Genomic DNA, 27,015 nt, shown 5'->3' on the forward strand with positions numbered 1-27,015 from the left:
CCTGGTACTTCCACATACTGGATAGAGTTCATTCCAACATAACTACTTTCTTCAGCTACAATGCATTGCTATGAAGCCAATAAGGTTGATATTCTCCAGAGCATCATATAACTTACTTTCCAGACATGGGACAGGTTTCCGGAAGTATCTGTTCATAAGGATACATGTAGCTTAGCGTTTTTTCGTGCAGTTGAAGAAAAAAAAAGCTACAATTGTAGGCAAGATTTTGCTGTATTCCCAGAGAGCAGTTTTTATGTTAAGTGCTTGACAGTTACCTGGCCCAAAGGACAACAGAACCGCAGTGACAAGGGAAAAAGTACTAAGTAATGACAGGAACCCGACCAGACATCCTCTGGATGGAACAGGTTGAAGTTACACTGTTGTATTTTCAAAGAATGCAGTCACTCAATGCAGGAGATTTTGGCCTGATAGTTCATAGAATTCAAAGTTCTGGGGCCTATTCTTAGTTTGGGACAGACCAATAGTGTGTGGCTCCAAGGAGTTAAGCTCAAGCAAAAAGGGAGGGGACGGGACTGCAGGCCAGCATCTGGATTTGGGAGTGAAACTCCACCGGTAATGGCAGTAATTGAGTGCAACAAAGGTGGTGCTCATGTTCAGAAGCACCTGGGTCTGCCTTGCCCACTCATGATGCTAGTAGATTAATAGCACTAGTCTTCAACAGTTGGGGTCTATCAGTTCTATAACCAGTCAATTCTGACTACCCGCACTCGCCAGGAATGGATGCGTGTTCAGATCTTTGTACATAAAGCACACAAGATAGATCATACTGGATAATATGACAGTCCAAATCACTTTGGGAACCTTCATTTGGCCCGTGTGGATCACCCGTCCCCACTGCTCAGCCTAATAACGTCAAACAGGTGAAAAGTACTTTTATTTATCGGTCGGTAGAAGGGGAAAGTGCTGGCATATGATCAAAACTTTCTGGGTGGTTGCAGCACTGCCGCTTACTCCATTTATGTAATGAAGAGATGTGTACCTTCAACCTGAGGTGTTATACATGCAGCACACCAACATGCACACCAACACCAACACGCACACGCACCAACACATACACCTACACACCAACACACACACCCATCAACACACATTCAGGGCCTTTGGACACTCAGACCAGAGGGGGAAAAGGATTCCATTCAAACAGGGACTCTTCAAACAGGGATTGAAGAGCGGATTTACAGCTGCAGCGTGGAGGCCCTCTGAGGATGTACAGATGCCAGGGAGGACTCCCTCCAAGAGCTTGACAGTGAATAGCAGATCCATTGAATAATTTCAATGAAGACTGAAGTACGACGCTGGCCAATGCCACTGACATGATCAATGCTGCAATAGCCGATACATCAGCAGGAGTTGCACAATGCCCTTTCCAATGATTTATTTTGGGAACATGACCTGCTTTATCCCGTTAAGATATGAGATCATTCACAAAAGGACATGCTTCCTCGTTCTACAGTCGGGATATAATTGGTGTTTTGTTGACGAGATGAATTTTGAACATCGATCAGACACACCAGACTCACTTATGGGTTAATCAAATGATAAATGGTATTGTGAAGGGAATGACCGACTTATTACAGAAGACGAGTGGTTACAAACCCTATGGCTGGACACACTGAGACACCAGGCCCCTGGCCAAGACCTCACACACTATTTAGTAACAAGCAAGGAAGATCTTTTAATAGGTGTGGAGTCATTCCCATTCCTTAACATGGTTCTTAGTCCTTTCATTGAGTCTCCTGGAGGTGCACGTTGTTGCTTTGGACGAGCACTAACGTATCTCAGCAGTCTCCGGGCTCCAATTGTAAGGGAAAGAGCTATTTCTAAGTATTGCTGATCTGAAATAACTGGATAGGTGTAAGCATTATGGGTCTTTTTTTTTTTTCTCGCCTGCTTTCTGTTCAACTGTTCTGCCATTTTAGCTTCTAGTCTTGATCAGCCAATTGTTAAACACAAGCTCCCTCTACTGGCTAGACTTTGGATGAACTCTTCTTTAGTGCAAGCTGGCGTGGCGTGCTGACGGTCTATCACATTCACATACACCTGAGCAAGTGTCATTTAATCATCTTTATCAATACAATTTTTCCAGTAACACCAAAAGAAGATGTTTATCTTTTACAATTACATTTGACATTTAGTAATTTAGCAGATGCTCATATCTAGAGAAACTAAACAGTCTGTCATGCCTTTGTCTTGTCATATGGCCTGCATATACAAATCACTTTAATGAAACTGCAAGGATTGCAGTTTCATTTATTTGCTGAGGATGCTGGACCTGAATTAGAAAGAACATACTTATTTTACATGCACACTTGACAAACAAACCTCAATCATATCATACGGTATGAATATCTAAAGAACTAGTTACATTTAAATCTGTTATTAATCTTCATTATGGCCTTCATCAACATTGGTTATAATGGATTCTGCAGGTGTAGTCATTTTATCAGATTCCATCTCAGAATAGAAAATTAAGCATAAATCCTGTGCTTATTGAACAAGACTTTCAGACCAAAACAATCCAGACCTCTGTTCAGAACTTTTGCCAACTAGGCTACGCGGGAAGCCCAATTCTGATTTGTCCCCACTAATTTGTCTTTGGGTCTGTCAGCTCAGTTTTAAAGCTCTGATGTGATTAGAATTGGAAATGTATTCTTATTTCATCTTCATAATTGCATAGCTGAAACCTATGCTCAGAGGTATAATTCCTTGGCTGATTCCTCCTGATGGAGTGATCCATATTGTTCTTTGTCCTTAATCGTGAGGACATCCCACCCAGTTCATTAGTTAAACATTTCAGGACTCTTCATTAGTTCTGCCTGATGTAGGTCCTGAAGGCAAAGTATCCTTATCAGAGGAATTCACTCTAACATGTCCAACTGGTGTACAAAAGCAATCATTCCCTATTGAAAGCAATGCAGCCTGATTGCAAGTAATAATGATGCTTAATATTTAACTTAAATATATACTATAGCTCCTGTCTAGATATATCTTCATGTAATTGTCACCAATCAACTTCATCACTCTTCAGCTTTAACCAGTAAATGTTAGCAATGGCTAGCTGTGCTAACTATTTTACAGATTTGTCTTGAAGACAATTAGCAAGCTATTCGCAGACCCTGCACGCATGTATTTTGTATTTCAAACAACATTTCCAGCTACTGAGCAAACAGTAATGATATTTCATTTAGTGGAATAGAATAGGTTTAATAAGACACCCTTGTGGCAAATGTTAAATGATGCCCACAGAAATTACTTAAGTAATGTGGTTTAGCCATTAAAAAGTCCTGGGTTGGCATACATAGGCCACAATACAATTAATCCATGTTTAAATAATGCTGCTTACAATCAAAATATGTCACTAAGATTTTGATGTAATATGAACTAGTTTGGAGTGTTTTTATGACCTGTTTGCGAGATCAACTACAAGCATAAAGAGTGTGGGGGTGGGGGGCACATGCAAAAGGGGGGGAACTTCCTCTTTAAAAGGAGCAGAGACAGGATGTCAGCCTTGCATCTTGTGCTGCTTCAGAGCCTACATCACTGAATGCATAAATCTGGTTTGGGTAACTTTTGAAAATAAGAACGGGTATAAAAAGAAAATCTGTTTTGTGTTCATTGGATTACTTTAAACACAGTTGTAGCAGATTTTATGGAGTACTGATATACATGGAGGCTCTTCTGTTTTTGCCACTGACATGAGTGTTCTGCATACACACAACCACCCTGCTAAAAATAGAGGAACAATTTAACAAAAGACACAGATAAACAAATAATACAGGGGTCATTTCAGTGCTTCTATCAATTAATTATTTGAAGTGGGAACAGCTAAAACAGGAACCATCAATCGCTGCTATTGGACATTAATTCATCTGCACAAACACCTGTGCCATAATAAATACCATCCTATATATAAACAGTGATTTCAAAGAAGCAATATGGCTGAAGCAGTATTGAGTCCCTCATATCTCTGCGAGACAGGAGTCTACCACCCTGGTCCTCCAGTCCACTCAAACTTATCAATTAGCATCCATCCACCATAATCCATCAAGCTCTAATCAAGCTTTTAATGACAAAAGACAACATTTTGCATCATAGTCATTTAGCAGACGGTCATACCCGTTGATATACATTTGAATGTGTGTACATTTTGCTTTTGTGCCTGTCCCCTGCGGCAGTAGAACCTACTAACCTTCTATGCAAGCTCCATGCTCTGCCAATTTAGCCACACAGGACCCACAAATTAGTTAGGAAGTTTGTTTTTATTCTGTAAGGAGCATGTACTGTTTCTTAGGGCTACATGGAGGGAAGCTTGGTCTTCGTACAGGGGTAATCTGGGAGCATGTACTGTTTCTTAGGGCTACATGGAGGGAAGCTTGGTCTTCGTACAGGGCTAATCTGGGAGCATGTACTGTTTCTTAAGGCTACGTGGAGGGAAGCTTGGTCTTCATACAGGGGTAATCTGGGAGCATGTACTGTTTCATACGGCTACATGGAGGGAAGCTTGGTCTTCGTACAGGGCTAATCTGGGAGCATGTACTGTTTCATAGGGCTACATGGAGGAAAGCTTGGTCTTCATACAGGGGTAATCTGGGAGCATGTACTGTTTCTTAGGACTACATGGAGGGAAGCTTGGTCTACATACAGGGGTAATCTGGGAGCATGTACTGTTTCTTAGGACTACATGGAGGGAAGCTTGGTCTACATACAGGGGTAATCTGGGAGCATGTACTGTTTCTTAGGACTACATGGAGGGAAGCTTGGTCTACATACAGGGGTAATCTGGGAGCATGTACTGTTTCTTAGGACTACATGGAGGGAAGCTTGGTCTACATACAGGGGTAATCTGGGAGCATGTACTGTTTCTTAGGACTACATGGAGGGAAGCTTGGTCTACATACAGGGGTAATCTGGGAGCATGTACTGTTTCTTAGGACTACATGGAGGGAAGCTTGGTCTACATACAGGGGTAATCTGGGAGCATGTACTGTTTCTTAGGACTACATGGAGGGAAGCTTGGTCTACATACAGGGGTAATCTGGGAGCATGTACTGTTTCTTAGGACTACATGGAGGGAAGCTTGGTCTACATACAGGGGTAATCTGGGAGCATGTACTGTTTCTTAGGACTACATGGAGGGAAGCTTGGTCTACATACAGGGGTAATCTGGGAGCATGTACTGTTTCTTAGGGGTCCACGGTCTATTGTTATGGAGGCATCAGCTGTTTGAAGTCCCTCCCTGGTTCCATCTGGCGCTGACCCCTTAACCTTTCTTTTTGAGGAGACGGCTACATTTAACCAGGCAGCTTGATTCTTTGGTCAAAATACATAGTTAGTGAAGGAAAATAGTCATTGGACAGCATGTGTCAATGCAGCCTAAGAAGCTTTTGAATCATTTTTATCTCTCCTTCCAAAACTGGAGAAATGCTGTGCTTACAATACAAACAAGACAATTTCAGTTAGAAAGGGCCAATGTTAACTGGATTTAATACTAGAAAATATTGATTATAATTCAGGTGTCTTCCCCCATCCTATTTTTAACTGAATCAGATATATTTCAGTCTGGTCTGTAAGCCAGGTGTCTTCCCCCATCCTATTTTTTACTGAATCAGATATATTTCAGTCTGTTCTGTAAGCCAGGTGTCTTCCCCCATCCTATTTTTTACTGAATCAGATATATTTCAGTCTGGTCTGTAAGCCAGGTGTTTTCCCCCATCCTATTTTTTACTGAATCAGATATATTTCAGTCTGGTCTGTAAGCCAGGTGTTTTCCCCCATCCTATTTTTTACTGAATCAGATATATTTCAGTCTGGTCTGTAAGCCAGGTGTCTTCCCCCCTCCTATTTTTTACTGAATCAGATATATTTTAGATGGCTAATTTGCTACATACAAAAATACTATTAATAGTGCAATGTATGTTTAAAAATGTTCACCCACTGGGAAGTTATTAAGATTAAGATATTTTATCTTAACTTTAACACAACTGACAAAAAAAGTAACCTAATACAACAAATGACACTGAATGATTACACTTTACAATCATTTATTCATATAAATATTCATTATTCACAAATCTACTGAAATGCTGTTTCTGTAGAAAAGGTAAGTACACCCCAAGCTTCAATAGTGGCATTGCTCCTTTTTGCAGAAATAACTTTGTGTAGCCTTTTGTTGTAATTGTCAGTCTTTCTCTTATTTCAACTTCATATTTTTGCCCACTATTCTTTACTGTGCTGTTTCAACAGTGTCATCTTCAGGGGCTTTCTTGCATGCAAGGTTCCGCTTCAAGTCCCCCCACAGCATTTCAATAGGATTGTGCTATGACTCAGCCACTCCATAACCCTCCATTTATTTTTCAGCTATTCTGTTGTAGCTTTGCTTGTGTGTTTTGGATCTTTGTCCTGTTGCAAGATCCATGTTAAGTTCAGCTTCAGCTATTTGACAGATGGCCTCACATTCTCCTTAAGAATGCTCTGTTACAATATGGAATTCATGGCTGATTCAATGATAGCCAGTTGGCCATGATAGCAAAGCAGCCCAAACCATAATGTCATTGTTTCCATGCTTTCAGGTTGGCATGAGGTTATTGTTCAAAGGCAGTGTTTTGAATTTACCAACAACATGGAGTCTGGCATTGCAGCCAAACAACTCCACCTTTGACTAATTTGTCCAGAGCACATTGTTCTAGCCATTTCAGTCTTTACCCAGGCATTCTGCTGTCTTTTTTGACAGTTGACCTATGCACTTCAATTTTAAATGTCAGGAGAGACCTGTCGATCCCTTGATGTTATCCTGGGTTTTTTTTAGAGACTTCTATGACCATCTTTTGGTCAACTCTTGCCCTAAATTGGTTTGGATGACCAAGTAGCCTAGTAGATTGCCATTGTATGGAATCTGTCAGATAGTGGAATGATATGGTAATTTAAATTGCTTGGAAATTGCTTTTTAATTGTTCCCAGACTTACCAGACTCACAGGCATTAATAATCTTTCTTCTGAAGGCTTTGGATAGGTCTTGTTTTACCATACACCCTACAGTTAAGACCAAACCAAACCTGCAGTTATTGTCTGTCTCTGTAAAAATTTGCAAAACATGCTATATAAAAGAAATAACAAAAAAACAGCAATATTTTAGGCTCAGATAAATCTTATCTTTTTTGGTGTTAGTACTATTTTTCAAAGTAGTAAGTCATTATAATAACATGCAACATTCTAGTCAAAATTATTGGCACCCCTGTTATTTAACACTAGTAACCTCCCCATGTCTGGATGATTTTTACAATTAGTTTTGAATTTAATGCAAAACATTCAAGCAGTACATTCAAGCATTACATAGGAAGAACAACAACACATAGAAAGGAAATGTATGTATAAAATGGCAACATTTGGAGTTTAATAAAGGAAACTTGCTCTTTTGATACTGGTGCTATGGTCAGATGACACAAAAGTTCAACTCTGCCCCAGAAACAGGCAGAATAGACCCTAATACAGTATAGTAGAATGTCTACATTTTTAACGTCGTCTTATCTGTTCCTCAGAGTATTGTGCATTACATATTTTTTTAACCACTTATCTACAACCCTACTCCACACTTTTAATGGGATTTTTCTACTATTTTAAAAATTAACTATTCAAAATCTCACCCAGTTCAATGGCCACCACCTTTGTTAAATTGTAATGACTCACATGATATCCTGATACATTCTACTGTTTCTGTAGGTTTGCTCCGTTGGGTAGTGAATTGTAAAGCAAACACTCAACCAAGAATCTTTCTAAAGAACTGTTCACGTGACATTGGCCTGACCAGGTCATATGATGATATGTATAAAAAAAGGTAAAAGGCTGTGAATAACCCTTAAAGCCTGGTACAAATGATTAATAGGAAGGTATATTGCACCAATAAGACCCGTAGTTCAGGCCATCCCTGTCATATCTAAACTGGATGACAGCAAGGAAGAGTCTGATCAGCAAGGCTATGAAGAGGCCAATGACAGCTTTAACAGATCTGCTAATGTTTATGGCCATCCTGGTTGACTGTACATGTTACAACAACATCTCTTTACCTCCACAGTTCTGTCGGTTATGGTAGGGGTGGCAAGAAGGAAGCCATTACTCAAGAATATTTACAGTACGCCAGATACAAGGAGATTTTGTGGCAATGTAGCACAATGTTTATATTCTGATAAAACTTTTTGGCCTAAAACAGTGTTTATCAATCCTGCTCCTGGGCGCCCCCCTGCCCTGCATGTTTTAGATGTGTCACAAATAATCAGCTAATTATCAAGTCCTTCATGAGCTACATCAGGTATGTTGGGGCAGGGAGAGATCTAAAATATGCAGGGCAGGGGGGCGTCCAGGAGCTGGGTTGAGAAACACATTACATTTGGCGCAAACCCAACACCTCACATCAACCTAAACTCACCATACCTTCTTTTAAGCATGCAGCACAGCATGGTGGTGGCTTCATCATGTGATGGGAATGTTTCTCATCATCCGGGAATGGGGCAGTTGTTAGGATATATAAGAATGTAAGTGGAACAATGTACAGAAAAGTCCTTGATGAAAATCTGCTGCCGTGGAAATGGGATGAAAGTTGACCTTTCAGCCTGACAATGGTCCAATGCACAGTCAAAGCGAAAGTTAAGTGACTAAGAAATAAAAAGGTAAATGTTCCTGAGTGGCTCAAGTCAGAGCCTGGACTCAAGTCCAATGAAAAAGATTGCTGTTAGTTGATGTTCCCAAATGCAAACTTGACACAAAATGTTGGTTGGTCTCCAAGAAAGAGACCCTGAACCTACCAGATCTAACTAAGATCTCGAGAGCTAGCATCTGGTTGGTTTCTTTGTTTTAGTGCAATGTGAACACAACGCTTATCATGATCACTTACCCCAAAAATAATCACCAGTTATTGTTATTGCCACAGGAGAACTTGGTAATGATACATGTTTTTGTGTGCCTTAACCCTCACTTAAGTGCCACAAAATAAAGATAATCTGCAGGTTGTGACTAATCTGTCATATGTTGTGTTACCCGTGACCCCCAGTACAATTTAAGAATATTGAAAATGTTTTTTCTTCCTAAGATGTGAATTTTTGAACTCAGTGAACTTTGAAAAGAGCTGAGTCGTTGCGAATTCAAGGGCAGTTTGAATACAATGAGAACCTACTTAACGTTTTTATTTGTTCCTGAGTTCACTTTTGAAAGGACTATATTTAAAAGAAATATAAATGTATAACAAGTAATCTTATTAATTATTATACAAAATATATTGTTTTAAAGTTAAATATTATATAATCTACCTTGTAGGTGAATTTACTTTACAGTTGGCTGCAAAGTGTTGTTAAAAGTGAGTTAATAGATTTTTTTTTTATCAAAACATTTTAGCAAAATATTTAGTGATGTGAAATTTAAAGATGTATTAATTCAATAAAATATATAAAATGAAAAAATATTACATTATTATAATTGAAGTAGATACACCGATCAGCCATAACATTATGACCTCTGACAGGTGAAGTGAATAACACTGATAATCTCGTTATCATGACACCTGTCAGTGGGTGGAATATATTAAGCAGCAAGTGAAAATTCTGTCCTCAAAGTTAATGTGTTAGAAGCAGGAAAAATGGGCAAGCGTAAGGATCTGAGCGACTTCGACAAGGGCCAAATTGCGATGGCTAGACAACTGGGTCACTGCATCGCCAGAACTGCAGCCTGTGTGGGATCTTCCCGGTCAGCAGTGATCAGGTCCTATCAAAAGTGGTCCAAGGAAGGAAAAGCAGTGAACAGACGACAGGGTCATGGGAAGCCAAGGCTCAGTAATGCACGTGTGGTCCGATCCTACAGACGAGCTACTGTAGCTCAAATTGCTGAAAAAGTTAATGCTGGTATTGATAGAAAGGTGTCAGAACACACAGTGCATTGCAGTTTGTTGCATATGGGGCTGTGTAGCCGCAGACCAGGGTGACAATGCTGTCCACTGCCGAAAGCGCCTACAATGGGCACGTGAGAATCAGAACTGGACCACGGAGTAATGGAAAAGGTGGCCTGGTCTAATGAATCACATTTTCTTTTACATCACATGGATGGCTGGGTGCTTACCTGGAGAACAAATGGCACCAGGATGCACTATGGGGAGAAGGCAAGCTGGCGGAGGCAGTGTGATGCTTTGGGCAATGTTCTGCTGGGAAACCTTGGGTCCTGCCATTCATGTGGATGTTACTTTGACACGTACCACCTACCTGAGCATTGTTGCAGACCATGTGCAGCCTATCATGGCAACGGTATTCCCTGATGGCATTGGCCTATTTCAGTAGAATAATGCACCCTGCCACAAATCAAAAATGGTTCAGGAATGGTTTGAGAAACACAATAACGAGTTCATAGTATTGACTTGGCCTCCAAATTCCCCAGATCTCAATCCAATCGAGCATCTGTGGGATGTGCTGGACAAACAGGTCTGATCCATGGATGCCCCACCACGCAACTTACAGGACTTAATGGATCTGCTACTAATTTCTTGGTGCCACATAACACAGCACACCTTCAGAGGTCTAGTGGAGTCCATGCCCTGACGGGTCAGGCCTGTTTTGTCGGCAAAAGAGGACCTACACAATATTAGGCATGTGGTCATATTGTTTTGGCTGATTGGTGTAGTGCCCTGTAGATGCGTCTTATTGGGGAAGTCTATAAAGGTTTACACACCTGGATTGTACAATACAATACTCTTGCCACAGAGTTTAAAACAGATTTAAGTCAAAACTGTATTGAGTGTCAGTGCTTGCATATGTATTGAACTCCTGTGCTGGGGAAGCTCCCACTTTACACAGATGAAATATCCCTAAGGAGAACACCGTTGTTGTACCATTGGCCTCCACATCGTTAAAGTTGCTTCAATATTTTCTAGATTGAAGCCCAGTGTTGAGGGATTATTGGTCAGGCTTTGAATTGAAAGGAAAAGGAAGATCAAGGACCATTCTGTTGAAATTAGAGATAAAGTAATACAAATTCATAGATTAGTGTTTCCAGTCTCCAAAAGAAGGGTGTGATCCTTTGTGTCAAAGGCATTACTAATGTCAAGAAGCATGAAGACAGGTGGTCTGGAGCATTTCCTAAATGTTATTTGCCTCCAGGAAGGCCATGAGCTGCTGAGAAACAGCTTTTTCTAATAAAGATATTTGAGAGGAACGGTAGGTATGTGATAATTAGTTATTTAATTTATTCAGATTAAGGTTTGATTTTTTTAAGAGGCTTTATTACTATCAGTTTTATTTAGTTTGATACACATCCGGAAGATAGGGAGCAATTGTTTAACATAGTCATGTTATTTTCTAATGATCAAGATATTTTCCTTGAAGGAGACAACTCTACTTTTAGAATGCTGCTTTTTAGTTAGCTTTGCAACTGTGTCAGAAACACTTTTGTATTTTGTTGTTCTCCTTAATCAGGTTGAAAAAGTAGGATGATTGTGCAGATGAGTGCTTATTGATATTGCACTGCACACAGGCAAGTCTCAATGCTGGTATTGTCTGTGCACTGCACACAGGCAAGTCTCAATGCTGGTATTGTCTGTGTACTAGGGAGCAAGTTTCTCCTTGCATTTTTGTTTCATTTTTAGTGGTGTGACTGTATCTGTGGTATTACGCAGAGTTAAATCTTGAAAATGGGTTAGATTGTTAAAATATTTATTTACTATAACAACTGGAGTATCCAAAAGTGAGATCATTATCTGTTTGACATTATTTGCTCTAAAGAGCACCACTCTGGTCACTGTTCACCAGGTTAGGCATAGCTCTTTTTATGGGTCCCACAAAGGGGACCAGTAATCTGAAAACTCTGTTTTCTGCCAGTGAAAAGAGTTGTGTGAGTCTGCTGAAGATCTTATCACTACCCCTAACAGGGGGCCATTGACAATTAGTTGATGTCACATCTTTATAGCTAGTTTACACTCTGAAGCTATTTTCTGCTTTTTAACTTATGATACTTTCATCCAAACATTGTTAGAATCAACATGGATGACAAATCTATACTCTCAATACTTGCTGGTTTTAGACTTCACCAGCACCAACCCGAGATGGGCCTTTGTCGCTAGCTCTGTCCCCTGGTTAACAGTGTATGTATGATTGCTTGTTGACTCCTCACAGTGATATTGTGGGTAATGGAGTCACTAATGGGTAGGGTTATTAGTTTTTAGGGCTGCTGATTCTGACTCATTATCTAATAGGGAAAACCGGTTGAAAGTTTTTGTGTGCTCCAAGAGCAACTCAGATTTGGCATATTGACAGCAGTTCTTTCCAATAACTATAAGAAAGGTACCTGTCTACTAGGACTGTGCTGGGAGTTAACACTGCTACTATAATTTCTGCCTGGTGGTACAGACACTGTGTTGTCTGTTTGTACATTAAGATAACCTTTAGCTGATAATAGTGTCTGAAACCCAGCTGCTGATGTTGCTATTTTTATCACAAGAAGATAGTTCTCTTTCATGTTAAAATTACATCAACTGAAATTAGAAGGCATAGTGCTACTTAGTTTTGCCTGGTCAAGGTTGATGGAACAAAAAACCGAATGATGACATCCTGATGAATGCTGCTGCGCAGTTCAGAAGGAAAAACTGTATCTTAAAAGAGTCTGGGTTGTTAATTCATGATCCAATGTATTATCTTTAATGTTTAATGTCTCATTTTGACTTTGGCGGCTGTTTATTTTCTCAGTCCGCCTGACTCCGATTCTGATCAAATATTTTTCCATCTGCTGACTTCCAGTCTGAAGTTAGTCTTAGAGCATGTTTAGAGTTGACCTGGTGACAAATTAATTTAAATAACATTTACACAATATGTAATGAAAAAGTATATAATGAAAAACTCTCACTGAGCCAGAGCTATGCTGTCAGGTTCAACCAATCCACACAGTGCTGTACCTAGCCTTCTGTCCCGGAAGGTGTCAGGTCTCACTGTCTATGTTGCTTAACTGGTGACAAACATTGCGCTTGGCCTTGAACAAGTGATGTTGCTGGTGATAGTAGAATTTTTGAGATGACAGTGGGAGATTGTTCTTTTTGTTTCTTCCCAACCACAACATCAGCCTCTGGAAGGTAGCATGACAATTAAGATTTCCACCCGTTTACACAATAAAATGATGTATTTCCGACACAGATGTAGCCACAAGTCTGGTGCATCTAGCGTCAAAACAATAATAACCATCATATCTGTGTTTGGGGTCATTCATTTGCTGAAAAGTAACAGTTTTGCAGGTCTGTCAAAGAAGGGCATTTCTTGTAAGACTCACAGTTGCAGAGTGTTCTTTGGTGCCAGATGAATCTGTGATTCACTAGTGAACATCGTCTTCAATTTGCAGTTTCTACACATTTGAGATTTCTTATATGCCATCATACAATATATTATATTATTGTTAATTTATTCATTTTTATGTTTTGTAGTTTTCTACATGCAAATTAACTTTAGCTTTAAGGTGTCTTGACTGATGGACAACTTTAAAGCCAACCCTAATATCACAGACCACACCCAAAAAATTGCTACAATAGCTTATTACACTGACTTTAGCATTTGTTGTTGATTCTTTTTATAGCTAACAGATGTCAGATTTACTTCTTAGCGCTGATTCCGTTATTCTATTGTCTTACAGAGAAAAAGGACAGTGAGCCAGTAGCCAGTGAGATAGAGCCAATGGCTCCTCTGACACATTCTCACACTGCGTCAGTCAACATCACTGAGTTCTCTGCTCCTCTTGGTGGTTCTCCGGCAAACAGTGACATTGTCTCCAAGAAACTCTCAGAGGATAAGTCCCTTACAAAACCATCCAACTCCCACAAGTCTTGCCCTTTTCCGACCTCCGAGACCCTAAGCACCTCAGTCTCCAGACATCATGAAACTGGGGCTCTGAGGATCAGCAAGACCTCCTTCACCATCCCTAAGAAGCAGCCTGAACCCCCCATTACCCCCACTCCACCCTTACCGTCACCCCCAGTCCCACTGAATGAAACCAGGAACCTACCTGTGTCCCCAGCCCCAATCGCCCCTTCTTCCAGACCCCCCCAGCCAGCCAACCACCAGGTCAGGCAGAGCATCCAACGTTCTCTTACCAACATCCTGTACAAGAGGTGAATATAGAAATATACAAGCATATGGAGGTGGATATAAAAGTAACAGTTCTCTCTCCATGTCATTCTCTCTCACACACACACACACCAACACCAACACTGGATTACATTGATTGACAAAGCAAAATTGCTTGAGCACTTGTGTTGTCTAACGGTTACTAACTTTGTTTTGGTTTGGTAAGGGTGTGCGACTGTGAAGACTTGGAAAAGTCTGAGAGTGAAGTGGTGAAGCTGGTCACCAACATCGAGACTGAGATGTTTACAATATTTAACAATACAGACAGCAAGTACATGAACAAGTACCGAACCATCATGTTCAACCTTAAAGATCCCAAAAATAAGGTTGGTTTTCAAATGTCAAAAAAGCACAAAAAAAGTTATATGTCTTAACAATCTCACCTTGAGTATACAGTGAGTTATGGCTTATCATTTTTTTTGTTGAATCTACAGTTGAGTGTACCAAATGTCCCGCTTTTTCATCCAGTACAATTATTATTTATGTTGTAATAATGACTCTTATGGGTGGATCTGCAGGGTTTGTTGTACAGCGTCATCCGTGGTGAGGTCAGTCCCTTCAGACTGGCCAGGATGAGCCAGAGGGATATGCAGGCCACAAAGGTGTCTGAGCCCAGCAAAAAGGACACATCAGAGGTACAGTATAATTATGTTAGCTTTATTTTACTTTACCCAGCAGACTCATGCAGAAGCCTAGTTCCAGTCATCCTATATAATTATACAACCCAATGCTTTATTTATTGACTAAAGAAGACTCTTCTTCAGAATGCAATAAAAATGTATTTATCCTCCACAACTTGGCCAATTGTTTGAGAAGCTCTTTTCTAATTCCCTAGTGTTCCCTGTGTCTTGCAGGTCTCAGAGTCTGGTCCCAAAGCTCCATGTGTGCTGCGAAATCCTGCGCCTGAGCCAGTGAAGGTTGATTTACCCAGTCTTCCCTCCAGAGCGAATAGACACATGGTATCTATAACCTCTGGCCCTTGCGTGACTCTAATACCTTCTTAGTGTTATCCGACGTTTTGTCTAATCACCTTGAAACATCTTGGAATTACTTCATCTTCAGGTATATATGTGTATGAATGTCTTGTCAGGCATCTGTGTCTCTGATTGTGTTCACTGCTTTCCTCAGGAACAAAAGAGTCCTCTCCCTGCAGCCATTAAAGCCAGACCTAACCAGTTGAGCCAGAGCTGCACAGAGCCAGACATCCTCAGCTGCATGCTGAAAGACACAACCGCTGAGCACAGAGCTCACCTTTTTGACCTCAAATGCAAGATCTGCACAGGTAAATAGAAAAAAGAGAAACAACAACATCCAGCAGACAACATAAAATAATTTTCACCTTTGCGCTGTATCAAACTTTATTAATGCAGAGCTACGGGGTCGGCCCCAGGGTTGATATCAGCCATAATCATACCTAATGTAAAATCATTTATTTACTGCGCTGTATTCTGCACAGGGTAATGATGCTGCTTACTGCTGTTTTGTGTGGGCTGATGTCTCTTTCCTGCCCCTTAGGTCAGATGTCAGTCGAAGATGAGGAGGAGCCTGTGTACAAGAAGACTAAACTATCTGGGTCATCGTCGTCCTCCAGTAAACCAGACCAGTGGAGAGACATGCCGTCTCGTCCACCCTGGATGTACGCTAGAACAGATCCCAGAACAGAGGACAGAGGATGGAGAACTCCAGCAGGAGATGAATCGCCTCTTCTTGCACCCCCTGACTCCCCGACCATGGATTCTCCTGCCTCCCCTGTGATGGAGGATGACTCTGCCCTAGTCATCATGGAATCCCCCATTTCTCCCACAACAGAATCTCCAGCTTCTCCACCTATGGAATCTCCCACCTCCCCCATTTTAGAATCCCCCACCTCCCCTGTTATGGATTCTCCCTCCTCCCCCACACCGGAAAACTGTAAAGCCAAGACAGCATCCAGAGTGTATACTCCGGTCATGATACCAGCTGTTTCTACTGTAACCATAACAAGACGTGACCCTCGTACTCCTGGCAACCGTTCTTTGCCTGGTGACCCCCGCACAGCTGCCCTCCGTACTCCTGCCAAGTCAAGTGTCATCACGTCTACAGGCCCCCCACCACCAGTCTCCTATGCCCCTCCAAGACACACTGTTACTCTAAGCAAGCCATGCATGCCCCTACCACCACCCCCATCCCTGCCACCACCGCCAGCATTGCCCAAATCCATCCTGATGAAGCCATCTTCCTCATCGTTCTATGGTTCATCTGGATCCTCTGCGTCCTCTTCAAGGTACTCTTCGAGGTCCCTCCACTCAGCTTGCATGTAAACCTTGGATAAGATATTGTTTTTAAGACAACTAGTCATTTAATTTCTGTCAATGTATTCCATTAATATTTTGTTTCCTCCTATGATTTACATTTGCTTTTAGCTGAGTGAATGGGCAGAAGTGAATCCTTATTGTTATCTTGTGTTACATTTGTAGGGCTGTGAACTCCCACTCCCCTCCAGATGGGGAGACGACCCAGTTCCTGGCCAAACAGGAAGTTGTGTGGAAGGGTTTCCTTAACATGGTCAGCGTGGCTAAGTTTGTGACCAAAGGCTACCTGGTCTCAGGACCATCTGAATATCTCAAAGAGGTAAGAGACATAACTGAATATAAAAATTGCCAAAGTGACTGCAAGAGAACATGTTTAAAGATAGTTACATGGGTGTTATAATTAACACGCACATTTTTTTCATTCAGGATCTGCCTGATACAATCCAGATTGGTGGAAGAATCATGCCTCAAATTGTATGGGACTATATTGGGAGGATGAAAACCTCTTTTACAAAGGTAAGTCTCTGTCATTATTGAAAAACCTTTACACTTTTGGATAGGGTCTGTATATGTGTTTTGATTTCAGTGTTAATTTATTTTATTGTTTTGACAGGAGCTGTGTGTAATCCGGTTTCACCCAGCAACAGACGAGGAGGAGGTGGCCTATGTGTCTCTGTTTTCCTACTTCAGCAGCAGACGGCGCTTTGGGGTGGTGGCCAACAACAGCCGCAGCATCAAGGACATCTACCTCATTCCACTCAGTGCAAAGGAATCTATCCCCTTAAAACTTCAACCATTTGAAGGATCAGGTCAGAAAATGTAGATGACATCACAGATATCACATTGATTCTGTTTGAAGGAAGTGTATTTAAGAGGCTTATGAGATCATTAGCATTATTTGAAATTGAACACTATTGTTGTTTGCTCCTTGGGGTTTAAGGCCGGGTGTCTCTGTAAAAGCACTTTGTGACAACTGCTGTTGTAAAAAGGGCTTTATAAATACATTTGATTGATTTATTGATAGATTATTTTAAAAGATAAAATAAATATCTAACCGTTTTATCTAACAGGCTTTGAGAAAAATCGCCCCAATCTTCTTCTGGGACTGGTTATTTGTCAGAAACTCAAACGTATGGGAAACTGTCCACAAGAAATTGAAGAGAAGAGACTCAAGATCCACATGTCCAAAGATCCCAGAGATACTGGCCTCCCTAGACCCCCCACACTTTACGGCTCTGACCCTAGAATGGAGGAATTCCTGCCTTACGACCCAGCAATGCCCATCATGTCAACTCCTCCTGGCTCGCCTCCTTCCACTGGATCCCCGTCAGACTCCTCTGGGTCATTGACTGTCCCGTCACTTCTGTCTTCTATTAAAGCTGCTCCCCCTTTTTCAGCCCCTCCTCCCATTACTAGCTCAGACACTGCCCCTAGCAGCACCTCTGCCACTCCCCTGCAGACTATACTGAAGTCCCTTTTTGGGAAAGACTCTCCTGCAGTCCCAGCAGTTGCAGCAGTGTCCCCTCCATCCACTCTGCCTCCCCCACCAATGGTAGATCCAATAGTGCAGCAGTATGGGCAGAAATCCAAAGTCAAAGAGGTTGAGGAGGAGGAAAATGAATTTGATCGGCCATACGACCCAGAGGAAGAGTATGATCCAGCAATTGGCTATGGTATGGTTACCCCAATTAGTGTGGATACAATGCTTAAAGCAAAAGCTGCCATTCAGGCTACATGTGCAGAAGATGACGTAGCATATGACCCTGAGGATGATACTATCTTTGAGGATATTCATGGATACGATAGGGTTAGTGTAATGAAAGCCCCAATTCCAGTTCCGACTTTGGAACCAACTCTGGCTCCTACCCCAGTCCCATCCCCTGCACAAGCCTCCGTCCCAGCGGCCACTCCGTCCTCAGCCCCTTTAAACCTCCCCAGTACTGGTGCTGTGATTGTCTCAGCCGCTACACTGACTGAACAACAGCGAATGCTTGAGGATCTCAATAGGCAGATTGAGGAGCAGAAAAAGCAGTTAAAGGAGCAGGAGGAGGCACTGCGTCAGCAGAGAGAGGCAGTGGGGATGTTCATGGCCCACTTCTCTGTTTCCGATGCCTTAATGTCTCCACCTCCTAAATCTGGGGTATCTCAGTTCCAAACACAACATACTGAAGGGCAAACTGAGACAAATCCTTCAGCCAGTCAAAGAACTTTAAAAGGTCTCTTGAAAACAGAGGAAAAAGAAGTACCAATAAAACAAGACATTAATGGAGAGATCAAGGCTGGACCTCTTTCAGAGTCAGTAAATGTGGCAATGCCAGATGGATCACCAAAACAGGTAAATGATATCAAAAAAGAAACTCCTCAAGCAACAGACAATTCAGACCCTGAAGCTGGTGAGATTCAGGACTCTGATGTAGCTTATGACCCAGAGGATGATACTATATTTGATGAGCTCCAAGACAAAAATGGAGAGAAGACGAAAACCTCTACTCGATCAGATTCAGCCAGGCGTTCTGAGCGTTCTCGTGACTCCTCAGTGTCCAGCTCATGTCGTGGCACATCACGCACTGACACTTCAGATAGGAGGCGTAAGCGTAGCAGCCAAACAGATACTCACTCGCCAAAAAGACGGGACCGTAAATTAAAGGACCGACACGAAAGCCCTTCTCGTAGAACTGGCCGGCGATCCCCTGGACGCTCTGATAGACGACGGGACAGGCATAGACGTGGTGAGAGGAGCCGACCATATCACAGGGATCGTGACCACTCTGATCGCCCAGGCCGCCATCTAGCTCATAAAGAACGTGCTTCTAGACGCAGTTCTGGCAGCCATAGAAGATCCCCGTCTACACCAAGAAAAAAACGAGATTCTGCCTCAAGGGGACACTCAAAGGGTCAGCGGGAGAATTCTAATACAGTTTCAGAGGACTCCAAAGGCCCAGAGGCTATTGAAGACATGGATGCTGCTACTCCAGCTCCAGAACTGGGCTTGGAGGCTAATGATTCACCTCATCCTCCTCAGACCATTGACGAAACGCTGTCTGATCACTCTGAGTCAGGAGGTCCACCACAGGAAAAGGTTGACGACACACACCATCAAATATCCAGTGAAAATCCCACTCCACTGCAACCTGTGGGTGAACTATCTACTCAAAGCTTGCTAGGATCCCCACCAACAGGCCCCAACAACATGCAGGACCCCAACATCCAACAAGAAGACTATAGGGATAGGCCCTCCCAACTGGAAATACTAGCACATCACTGCGTTCAGAGCCCATCGGACATTATGAGAGAGAAACAGTTTTCAACACTAGGCCCATCCCACATGGCTTCTCCAAGCCCCCAGGTTGAGAGGTCTATTGGTTCAGAGAGGAGAGAACTTGATATAAGGGAGGGAAGGAGAAACCCAGGGCTAGATATTAGAGGTACAGAGATAAGTGGATCAGGACCAGACACAAGGGTTGAAAGACAAGCTCCAGGACCAGATATTATGGATGAAAGGAGAGGGCTGCAAATAAAACATCCAGGTCCAAATTTGAAAGTTCCAGAATCAGACATGAGAAGTCCAGATTTGAGAGGGGACCACTTCTCATTAACTAATATTGGAGGACAGAGATCCCCATCGCCCCATTTCAGTAGTCCAAGGATGCCATTATCCTTTCCAAGAGGAAATGTGGAGGATCAAAGGGGTGCACATTGCCCTAGTTTTCATGGACCTAGGGGTCCCTCTGCCTCAAGGTTCAACCAGCCTAGAGGCTTGTCTCCAGGGCATTTCCCAGACAAACCAGGGCCACCACGATCCCAGTTTGATGGTCCACATGATCAGCCAGTAGCAAAACCTCAAGGGCTTTTAGGAACAATAAGAGGTGCTAACAACCATCATGACAGCGAAGGCAGAGAAACAATGGAGCAGCACATTGTTCAGAGTCCATCAGACATTATGAGAGAGAAACAGTTTTCCTCACAAGGCCCTTGTTACATGGCCACTCCAAACAACCAGAATGAGAGGCCCATCAGTTTAGAGAGGGGAGATCCTGATATGAGTGAGGGAAGAAGAAACTCAGGTCTAGATATTAGAGGTCGAGACATGAGGGGCGAAAGACGAGTTCCAGGACCAGACATGAGAGGTCCAGGGCAAGAGATCAGAGGGTCAGGTCTCAGACCAGACACAAAGGGTGATAGGAAAGGACTAGACATGAGGGGCCTAGAGCCAGACATAAGACGTCCAGGACCAGACATGCAGGGTCCAGGTCCAGACTTGAGAGATCGAAGGCCAGATATTCGGGGCCCAGGGCATGAGATGCAGGGTCAAGGGCCAGAAATCTGGGATGATAGAAGAGGCCCAGGGCCAGACTTGCGGGGCCCGGGGCCAGACTTGCGGGGCCCGGGGCCAGACTTGCGGGGCCCGGGGCCAGACTTGCGGGGCCCGGGGCCAGACTTGCGGGGCCCGGGGCCAGACTTGCGGGGCCCGGGGCCAGACTTGCGGGGCCCAGGATCAGAGATGAGGGGTGACAGGCCAGAAATCTGGGATGATGGAAGAGGCCCAGGGCCAGACATGAGGGGTCCGATGTCGGAAAGGAGGGGTCCTGGGACCGAAATGTGGCATGATAGAAGAGGCCCAGGACCAGACATTAACGGTCCAGGGACAGAAATGTGGGATGATAAAAGAGGCCCAGGGCCAGACATGCAGGGTCCGGGGCCAGACATGCGGGGTCCGGGGCCAGACATGCGGGGTCCGGGGCCAGACATGCGGGGTCCGGGGCCAGACATGCGGGGTCCGGGGCCAGACATGCGGGGTCCGGGGCCAGACATGCGGGGTCCAGGGCCAGATGTGCGGGGTCCGGGGCCAGAAATGTGGGATGATAGAAGAGGCCCGGGGCCCGACATGAGGGGCCCAGGGCCAGATATGAGAGGTCTACGGCCAGAAATGTGGGATGATAGAAGAGGCCCAGGGCCCGACATGAGGGGTCCAGGGTCCGACATGAGGGGTCCAGGGCCCGACATGAGGGGTCCAGGACCAGAAATGTGGGATGATAGAAGAGGCCCAGGGCCCGACAGGAGGGGTCCAGGGCCTGACAGGAGGGGTCCAGGGCCCGACATGAGGGGTCCAGGGCATGACATGAGGGGTCCAGGAGAAGACATTTGGGATAATAGAAGAGGCCCAAGACCAGACATGAGAAGTCCAGATATGAGAAAGGAACGGAGACACCCAGATATGAGGGATACAGGACCTGACAATGGGAGACGAAACATTAATAGTTCAGACATGAAAGATATAGAAATGTCTGGCCCAGATCCAGACATGAGTGGTTTGGATGTCACAGGAGACCACTTCACACCAACCGCTTACATTGGTGAACATCAGCCTCCAACACCAAATGTAAACAGTCTGAGGATGTCCACACCTTTGCAAAGAGGACATTTTGAGGATCAAAGGGGAGCACAACGTCCTGGTTTTAATGGCCCCAGGGGTCCTCGTCCCTCAAGGTTCAACCAACTCAGAGGCTTATCCCCAGGGAATTTTGCAGACAACATGGGGCAGCCACGGTTCCGTTTTGATGGTCCACATTCAGTGGGAACAGCTGCTCATGCTCTGCTGGTCAAATCAAGGGAGCATGTTATACAGAGCCCATCTGATATTCTAAAGGATACCCAGATACACTCACAAGGCCCTCTGCACATGGCCTCTCCAAATCGCCTGGGTGAGAGATCCATCAGTTTGGAGAGGAGAGAATCTGAAATGATGGAAGGAATGAGAAACCCAGGGCTAGATATAATAGGTCCTGATAGTATGGGACCAGATGAGGGAGATAAAAATAGAGGGCAAGGTCCAGACATGAGGGGTAATAGGAGCGGGCCAGATATTAGGGGTCAAGGTCCAAACATAAGGGGTATTAGGAGGGGGCCAGGGCTAGGCACAATGGGCCCAGAGCTAGACCGTAGGGGACCAGGTCTAGACACAAGAGATGATAGGAGAGGGCCTGTGCCAGGCACAAAAGATCCAGAGCAAAACTTCAAAGGGCCAGTACAAGACACTAGGGGTGATAGGAGAAGGCCAGGACAAGACATGAGGGGTCCAGGGCTAGACAACCAAGGACCAGGCACAAGGGGTGATAGGAAAGGACCAGACACAATAGATCCAGAACCAAACATCAGAGGACCAGGACCTGACACAAGGGGTGATAGGAGAGGGCCAGGGCCAGATATGCGGGGTCCAGGGCAAGATAACAGAGGACCAGGGCCTGACACAAGGGGTGACAGGAGAGGGCCAAACAGTGGACCAGGAACAGATACAAGGGGTGATAGGAAAGGGCCAGGACCAGACTCTATAGCTCCAGAGACAAACATCAGAGGGACAGACACAAGGGGGGATAGAACAAGGCCAGGACCAGACATCAGAGTACAAGATTTAGGACCAGACACAAGGGGTGATAGAGGGCCGGGTCAAGGACCAGATACAATCAGGGATAGGAGAGGGCCAGGGCAAGACACAGATGCTGAGCCAAACATCATAGGACCAGGGCTGGACAAAAAGGGGGATAGGAATGAGCCAGGGCCAGACATAAGGACTCCAGGTTCAGACAGCAGAGAACTAGACACAAGGGGTAATAGGAGAGGGGCAGTTCCAGATACAAGTGGTCCAAGGTCAGACCTTAGAGGACCAGATCTTGGACCAGACACAAGGGGTGATAAGAAAGGGCCAGACCCAAGAATTAACAAGAGAGGGCCAGGTCTAGGACCAGAGACAAGGGGTGATAGGAGAGGGCCAGGGCAAGACACAAGAGTTGCAGAGCCAAACATCATAGGGGGAGATAGGAAAGGTCCAGACATGAATGGCCCAAGGCCAGATCTTAGAGGAACAGATCTAGGGGCAGACAGGGGTGGAAGGAGAGAGCCAAACATGGGTGGGCAAGGGTCAGACATGGGAGATCCAGGGCCAGGACACAGAGGGCCAAGTCTAGGGCCAGACACAAGGGGTGATAGAAGAGGTCAAGGAGCAGACATGAGAGAGGCAGGACCAGATATGAGGGGTCTGGGACCAGATGGAAGGGTTGATAGGAGAGGACCGGGGGCAGACATGAGGGGTCTAGGGCCAGACACAAGGAGTGACAGAAGAGGTCCAGGGCCAGACATGAGAGAGGCAGGACCAGATATGAGGTGTCTGGGACCAGACATAAGGGGTGATAGGAGAGGGCCAGGGGCAGATATGAGGGGTCTAGGGCCAGACACAAGGGGTGATAGAAGAGGTCAAGGGCCAGACATGAGAGAAGCAGGACCAGATATGAGGGTTCCGGGACCAGACTTAAGGGGTGATAGAAGAGGTCAAGGGCCAGACATGAGAGAAGCAGGACCAGATATGAGGGGTGATAGAAGAGGGCCGGGGGCAGATATGAGGGGTCTAGGGCCAGACACAAGGTGTGATAGAAGAGGTCAAGGGCCAGACATGAGAGAGGCAGGACCAGATATGAGGGGTGATAGAAGAGGTCCAGGGCCAGACATGAGAGATCCAGGACCTAACAACAGAGGGCCTGGTCTAGAGCCAGCCACGAGGAGTGATCGGAGAGGGCCTAACATGGGTGGGCCAGGACCAGATATTAGGGGCCTCGGACCAGACACAAGAGGTGATAGGAGAGTGTCAGGGCCAGTCCTGAGTGGTCTAGCTTCAGATAACCGAGGGCCAGGTCTAGGGCCAGACACAAGGAGTGATAGGAGAGGTCAAGGACCAGACATGAGAGAGCCAGGATCAGATTTTAGAGGTCCGGGACCAGACCAAAGGGGTGATTGGAGACGACCAGGGCCAGACGTGTGGGGTCCATGGACAGACAACAGAGGGCCAGGTCTAGGGCCAGACACAAGGGTTGATAGGAGAGGTCAAGGGCCAGACATGCGAGAGCCAGGATCAGATATGAGGGGTCCGGGACCAGACCCAAGGAGTGATTGGGGAGGGCCAGACAACAGAGGGCCAGGTCTAGGACCAGACTTAAGGGGTAATAGAAGAGGTCAAATGCAAGACATGAGAGAGCCAGGATCAGATATTAGGGGTCCGGGACCAGATGCAAGGGGTGTTTGGAGAGGGCCAGGGCCAGACAACAGAGGGCCAGGTCTCGGGCCAGACTTAAGGGGTAATGAGAGCGGTCTAGAGGAAGACATGTGGGATGATTGGAGAGGTCCAGGGCAAGACACAAAGGGTGATAGAAGGGGTCCAGGACCAGACATGTGGGATGATAGAAGAGGGTCAGGGCCAGAAATACAAGGACCAAGGCCAGATATTTGGGATGAGAGTAAAGGGTTAGAATTGAGAGGACCGGGGCGAGACATGAGGGGTCCAGGGCTGGACAATAGAGGCCCAGGTCTAGGACCAGACACAATGGGTGATAGGAGAGGGCCAGGTCGAAACATGAGAGATTCAGGACCAGATACAAGGGGTCGTAGGAGAGGTCCAGTGCCAAACATGTGGGATGAAAGGAGGGGTCCAGGACCAGACATAAGGGATGATAAAAGGGGACCAGGACCAGATATGAGGGATGATAGGAGGGCTCCAGGACCAGACATGTGGGATGAGAGTAGGGGGTCAGATATGATAGATCCAGGGCCAGACATGTGGGATAATAGAAGAGGCCCAGGGTCAGACCTATGGGGGCCAGAACCAGACATTGGAGGTCCAGAAATGAGAGGCCCAGGTCCCGATATGTGGGATGATAGGAGAGGTCCAGGGCCAGACAGGAGAGGTCCAGGGCCAGACAGGAGAGGTCCAGGGCCAGACAGGAGAGGTCCAGGGCCAGACAGAAGAGGTCCAGGGCCAGACAGGAGAGGTCCAGGGCCAGACAGGAGAGGTCCAGGGCCAGACAGGAGAGGTCCAGGGCCAGACATGAGGGGTCCAGGGCCAGACATGAGGGGTCCAGGGCCAGACATGAGGGGTCCAAGACAGGACATGAGGGGTCCAGGGCCAGGCATGAGGGGTCCAAGCCCGGAGATGAGGGGTCCAGGGCCAGACATGACAGGTTTGGACCCAGAAATGGTTCTAGAAATGCAAGGCTGTGATCAAGACATAGGTCCAGCTATAAGAGGAGACCACTTCACATCAAATACTTTTGCAGGACAGAGGGGAGTATTTAGTCCTCGTTTTCAAGGCCTTAGAGGTCCTCGCCCCTTAAGGTCCAACCAGCCCAGAGGCTCATCTTCAGGGCATTGTGCAGACAGGGGCCAGCCACGATTTGACAGTCCACAGCCAGGGGTTAGACCATTGAGGCATAAAGCAGGTTTACTTCCTACTCCTCCAGAGGGTCTCATTAGTTTGCCGAACAACGGCCCAGATGCATTTAGAGAAGACCAGTGGCAGAATTGTCACTCGCCTGAAATAAGGAGAACAAGCCAACCTAGAGAGGACTGTGAAATAAGACACTATGGAGACAGAAAAAGCCACTCTGAGGACCGTGGCCATTGCGGTAATCCCAGAAACAGGGGGAACTTCCAAGGCTCAGCACCCTACTTGTCCCAGGAGAGGCTATTGCCTGAGAACAGAAGAGACCGGGATAGAAGTCAAGGAAGGCAGTGGGACAGAGGGACAGGTAGGCCTGTGAGTCGGGATAGAGAAGCGGTTAGAGGGAGGGAATTAAACAGGCCCAGAGAGGTGGAGGGTGAAAAGCAAAAGACAGCCACAGAAAAGGACAAAGACATGGGCAGAGCCACAAGTGGGCATGGAGATGCAAACAAAGACCCTAGTTATCGCAAAAGTTCACTTTCAAAAGACAGTGACAGAGACCGATTAAAAGATGGAAGTGGAAAGAAAGAAGACAAAATGGGAGGAAATGTGGACGAGGTGGATTCAAAAGATGCCCCCCAGACAGATACCCCCCAGGAGAGCAAAGGTCCTGTTTGAGTGGAGACTACGGTTACCAGAAATGTATGGACAGTTTTGTTGTCTGTTAAGCCATTTTCACTACACATTGATGTATCCTGTGAATACAATAAGAAAATCTGTGGTAAGAAAAGTGATTATGCAGTATTAATGGAATGGATCATAGGTTTTGTCATGTTAATGTATCTAAACATCTAAAATTTGTTAGTGCTATTATTTCATAACTCCACAAAGTTTGAAATTGGTTCAGTTCATAATGTACTATGTAGTCTCTCACTAAATCATACAACAAACATTTTTTAATGTCATGACCTAACTTACCTTGTTTCATTCATTTTAGTTTTAAAATGGTACAAATTAAATGTTTTTTAATTTTTAAGTTTAAAATGTATGTAAGTCAAACATAGGCTATATGTAAATTGTGTTTCCAGATTTCTATATTATTTCATAGTGTTCTATTTTAATAGTACAAACCTGTTGAGCCATACTGCTGTCATGGTCACTGATTAGAAAGCATTCATGTTGAATAGCCTCATCGTTTAGAGAATAAATGAAAACTGATATTTTTTTCATTTGTTGAACGTAGGCCAATAAAAACCAGTTGAGAAATTATTACACTTGCGGTTGTTTTTGTTGTAATGAAAATTAATTGAATATGGGATTTTAGCAATGAGGCACTTCTTTTGAGGCCTACTTCCCCAAATGAATTTCG

General features: G+C 44.7%; 1 protein-coding gene across 6 annotated transcripts in view; it reads left to right on the forward strand.

Annotated features, from left to right (window-relative positions):
- The window catches only part of LOC105014012 (death-inducer obliterator 1), a 42,624-nt gene extending 15,709 nt beyond the window's left edge, over nt 1-26,915 (forward strand). For 3 of the 6 annotated variants that reach the window (XM_013136555.4, XM_020051720.3, XM_013136557.4), the window contains 10 exons: nt 13,663-14,137; nt 14,320-14,479; nt 14,672-14,788; nt 15,008-15,112; nt 15,282-15,435; nt 15,669-16,416; nt 16,610-16,763; nt 16,871-16,960; nt 17,058-17,253; nt 17,515-26,915. In XM_013136555.4, coding sequence (XP_012992009.3) covers nt 13,663-14,137; nt 14,320-14,479; nt 14,672-14,788; nt 15,008-15,112; nt 15,282-15,435; nt 15,669-16,416; nt 16,610-16,763; nt 16,871-16,960; nt 17,058-17,253; nt 17,515-26,324 — 11,009 coding nt within the window. In that variant the 3' untranslated portion in view covers nt 26,325-26,915. The remainder of the gene's footprint in view (nt 1-13,662; nt 14,138-14,319; nt 14,480-14,671; nt 14,789-15,007; nt 15,113-15,281; nt 15,436-15,668; nt 16,417-16,609; nt 16,764-16,870; nt 16,961-17,057; nt 17,254-17,514) is intronic. The other 3 variants (XM_013136559.4, XM_034296101.1, XM_034296102.1) reach the window with 3 other exon arrangements.
- The last annotated feature ends 100 nt before the right edge of the window (nt 26,916-27,015 follow it).

Source organism: Esox lucius, chromosome 12, assembly GCF_011004845.1.
Source record: "Esox lucius isolate fEsoLuc1 chromosome 12, fEsoLuc1.pri, whole genome shotgun sequence".
Taxonomy (NCBI): Eukaryota; Metazoa; Chordata; class Actinopteri; order Esociformes; family Esocidae; genus Esox; species Esox lucius.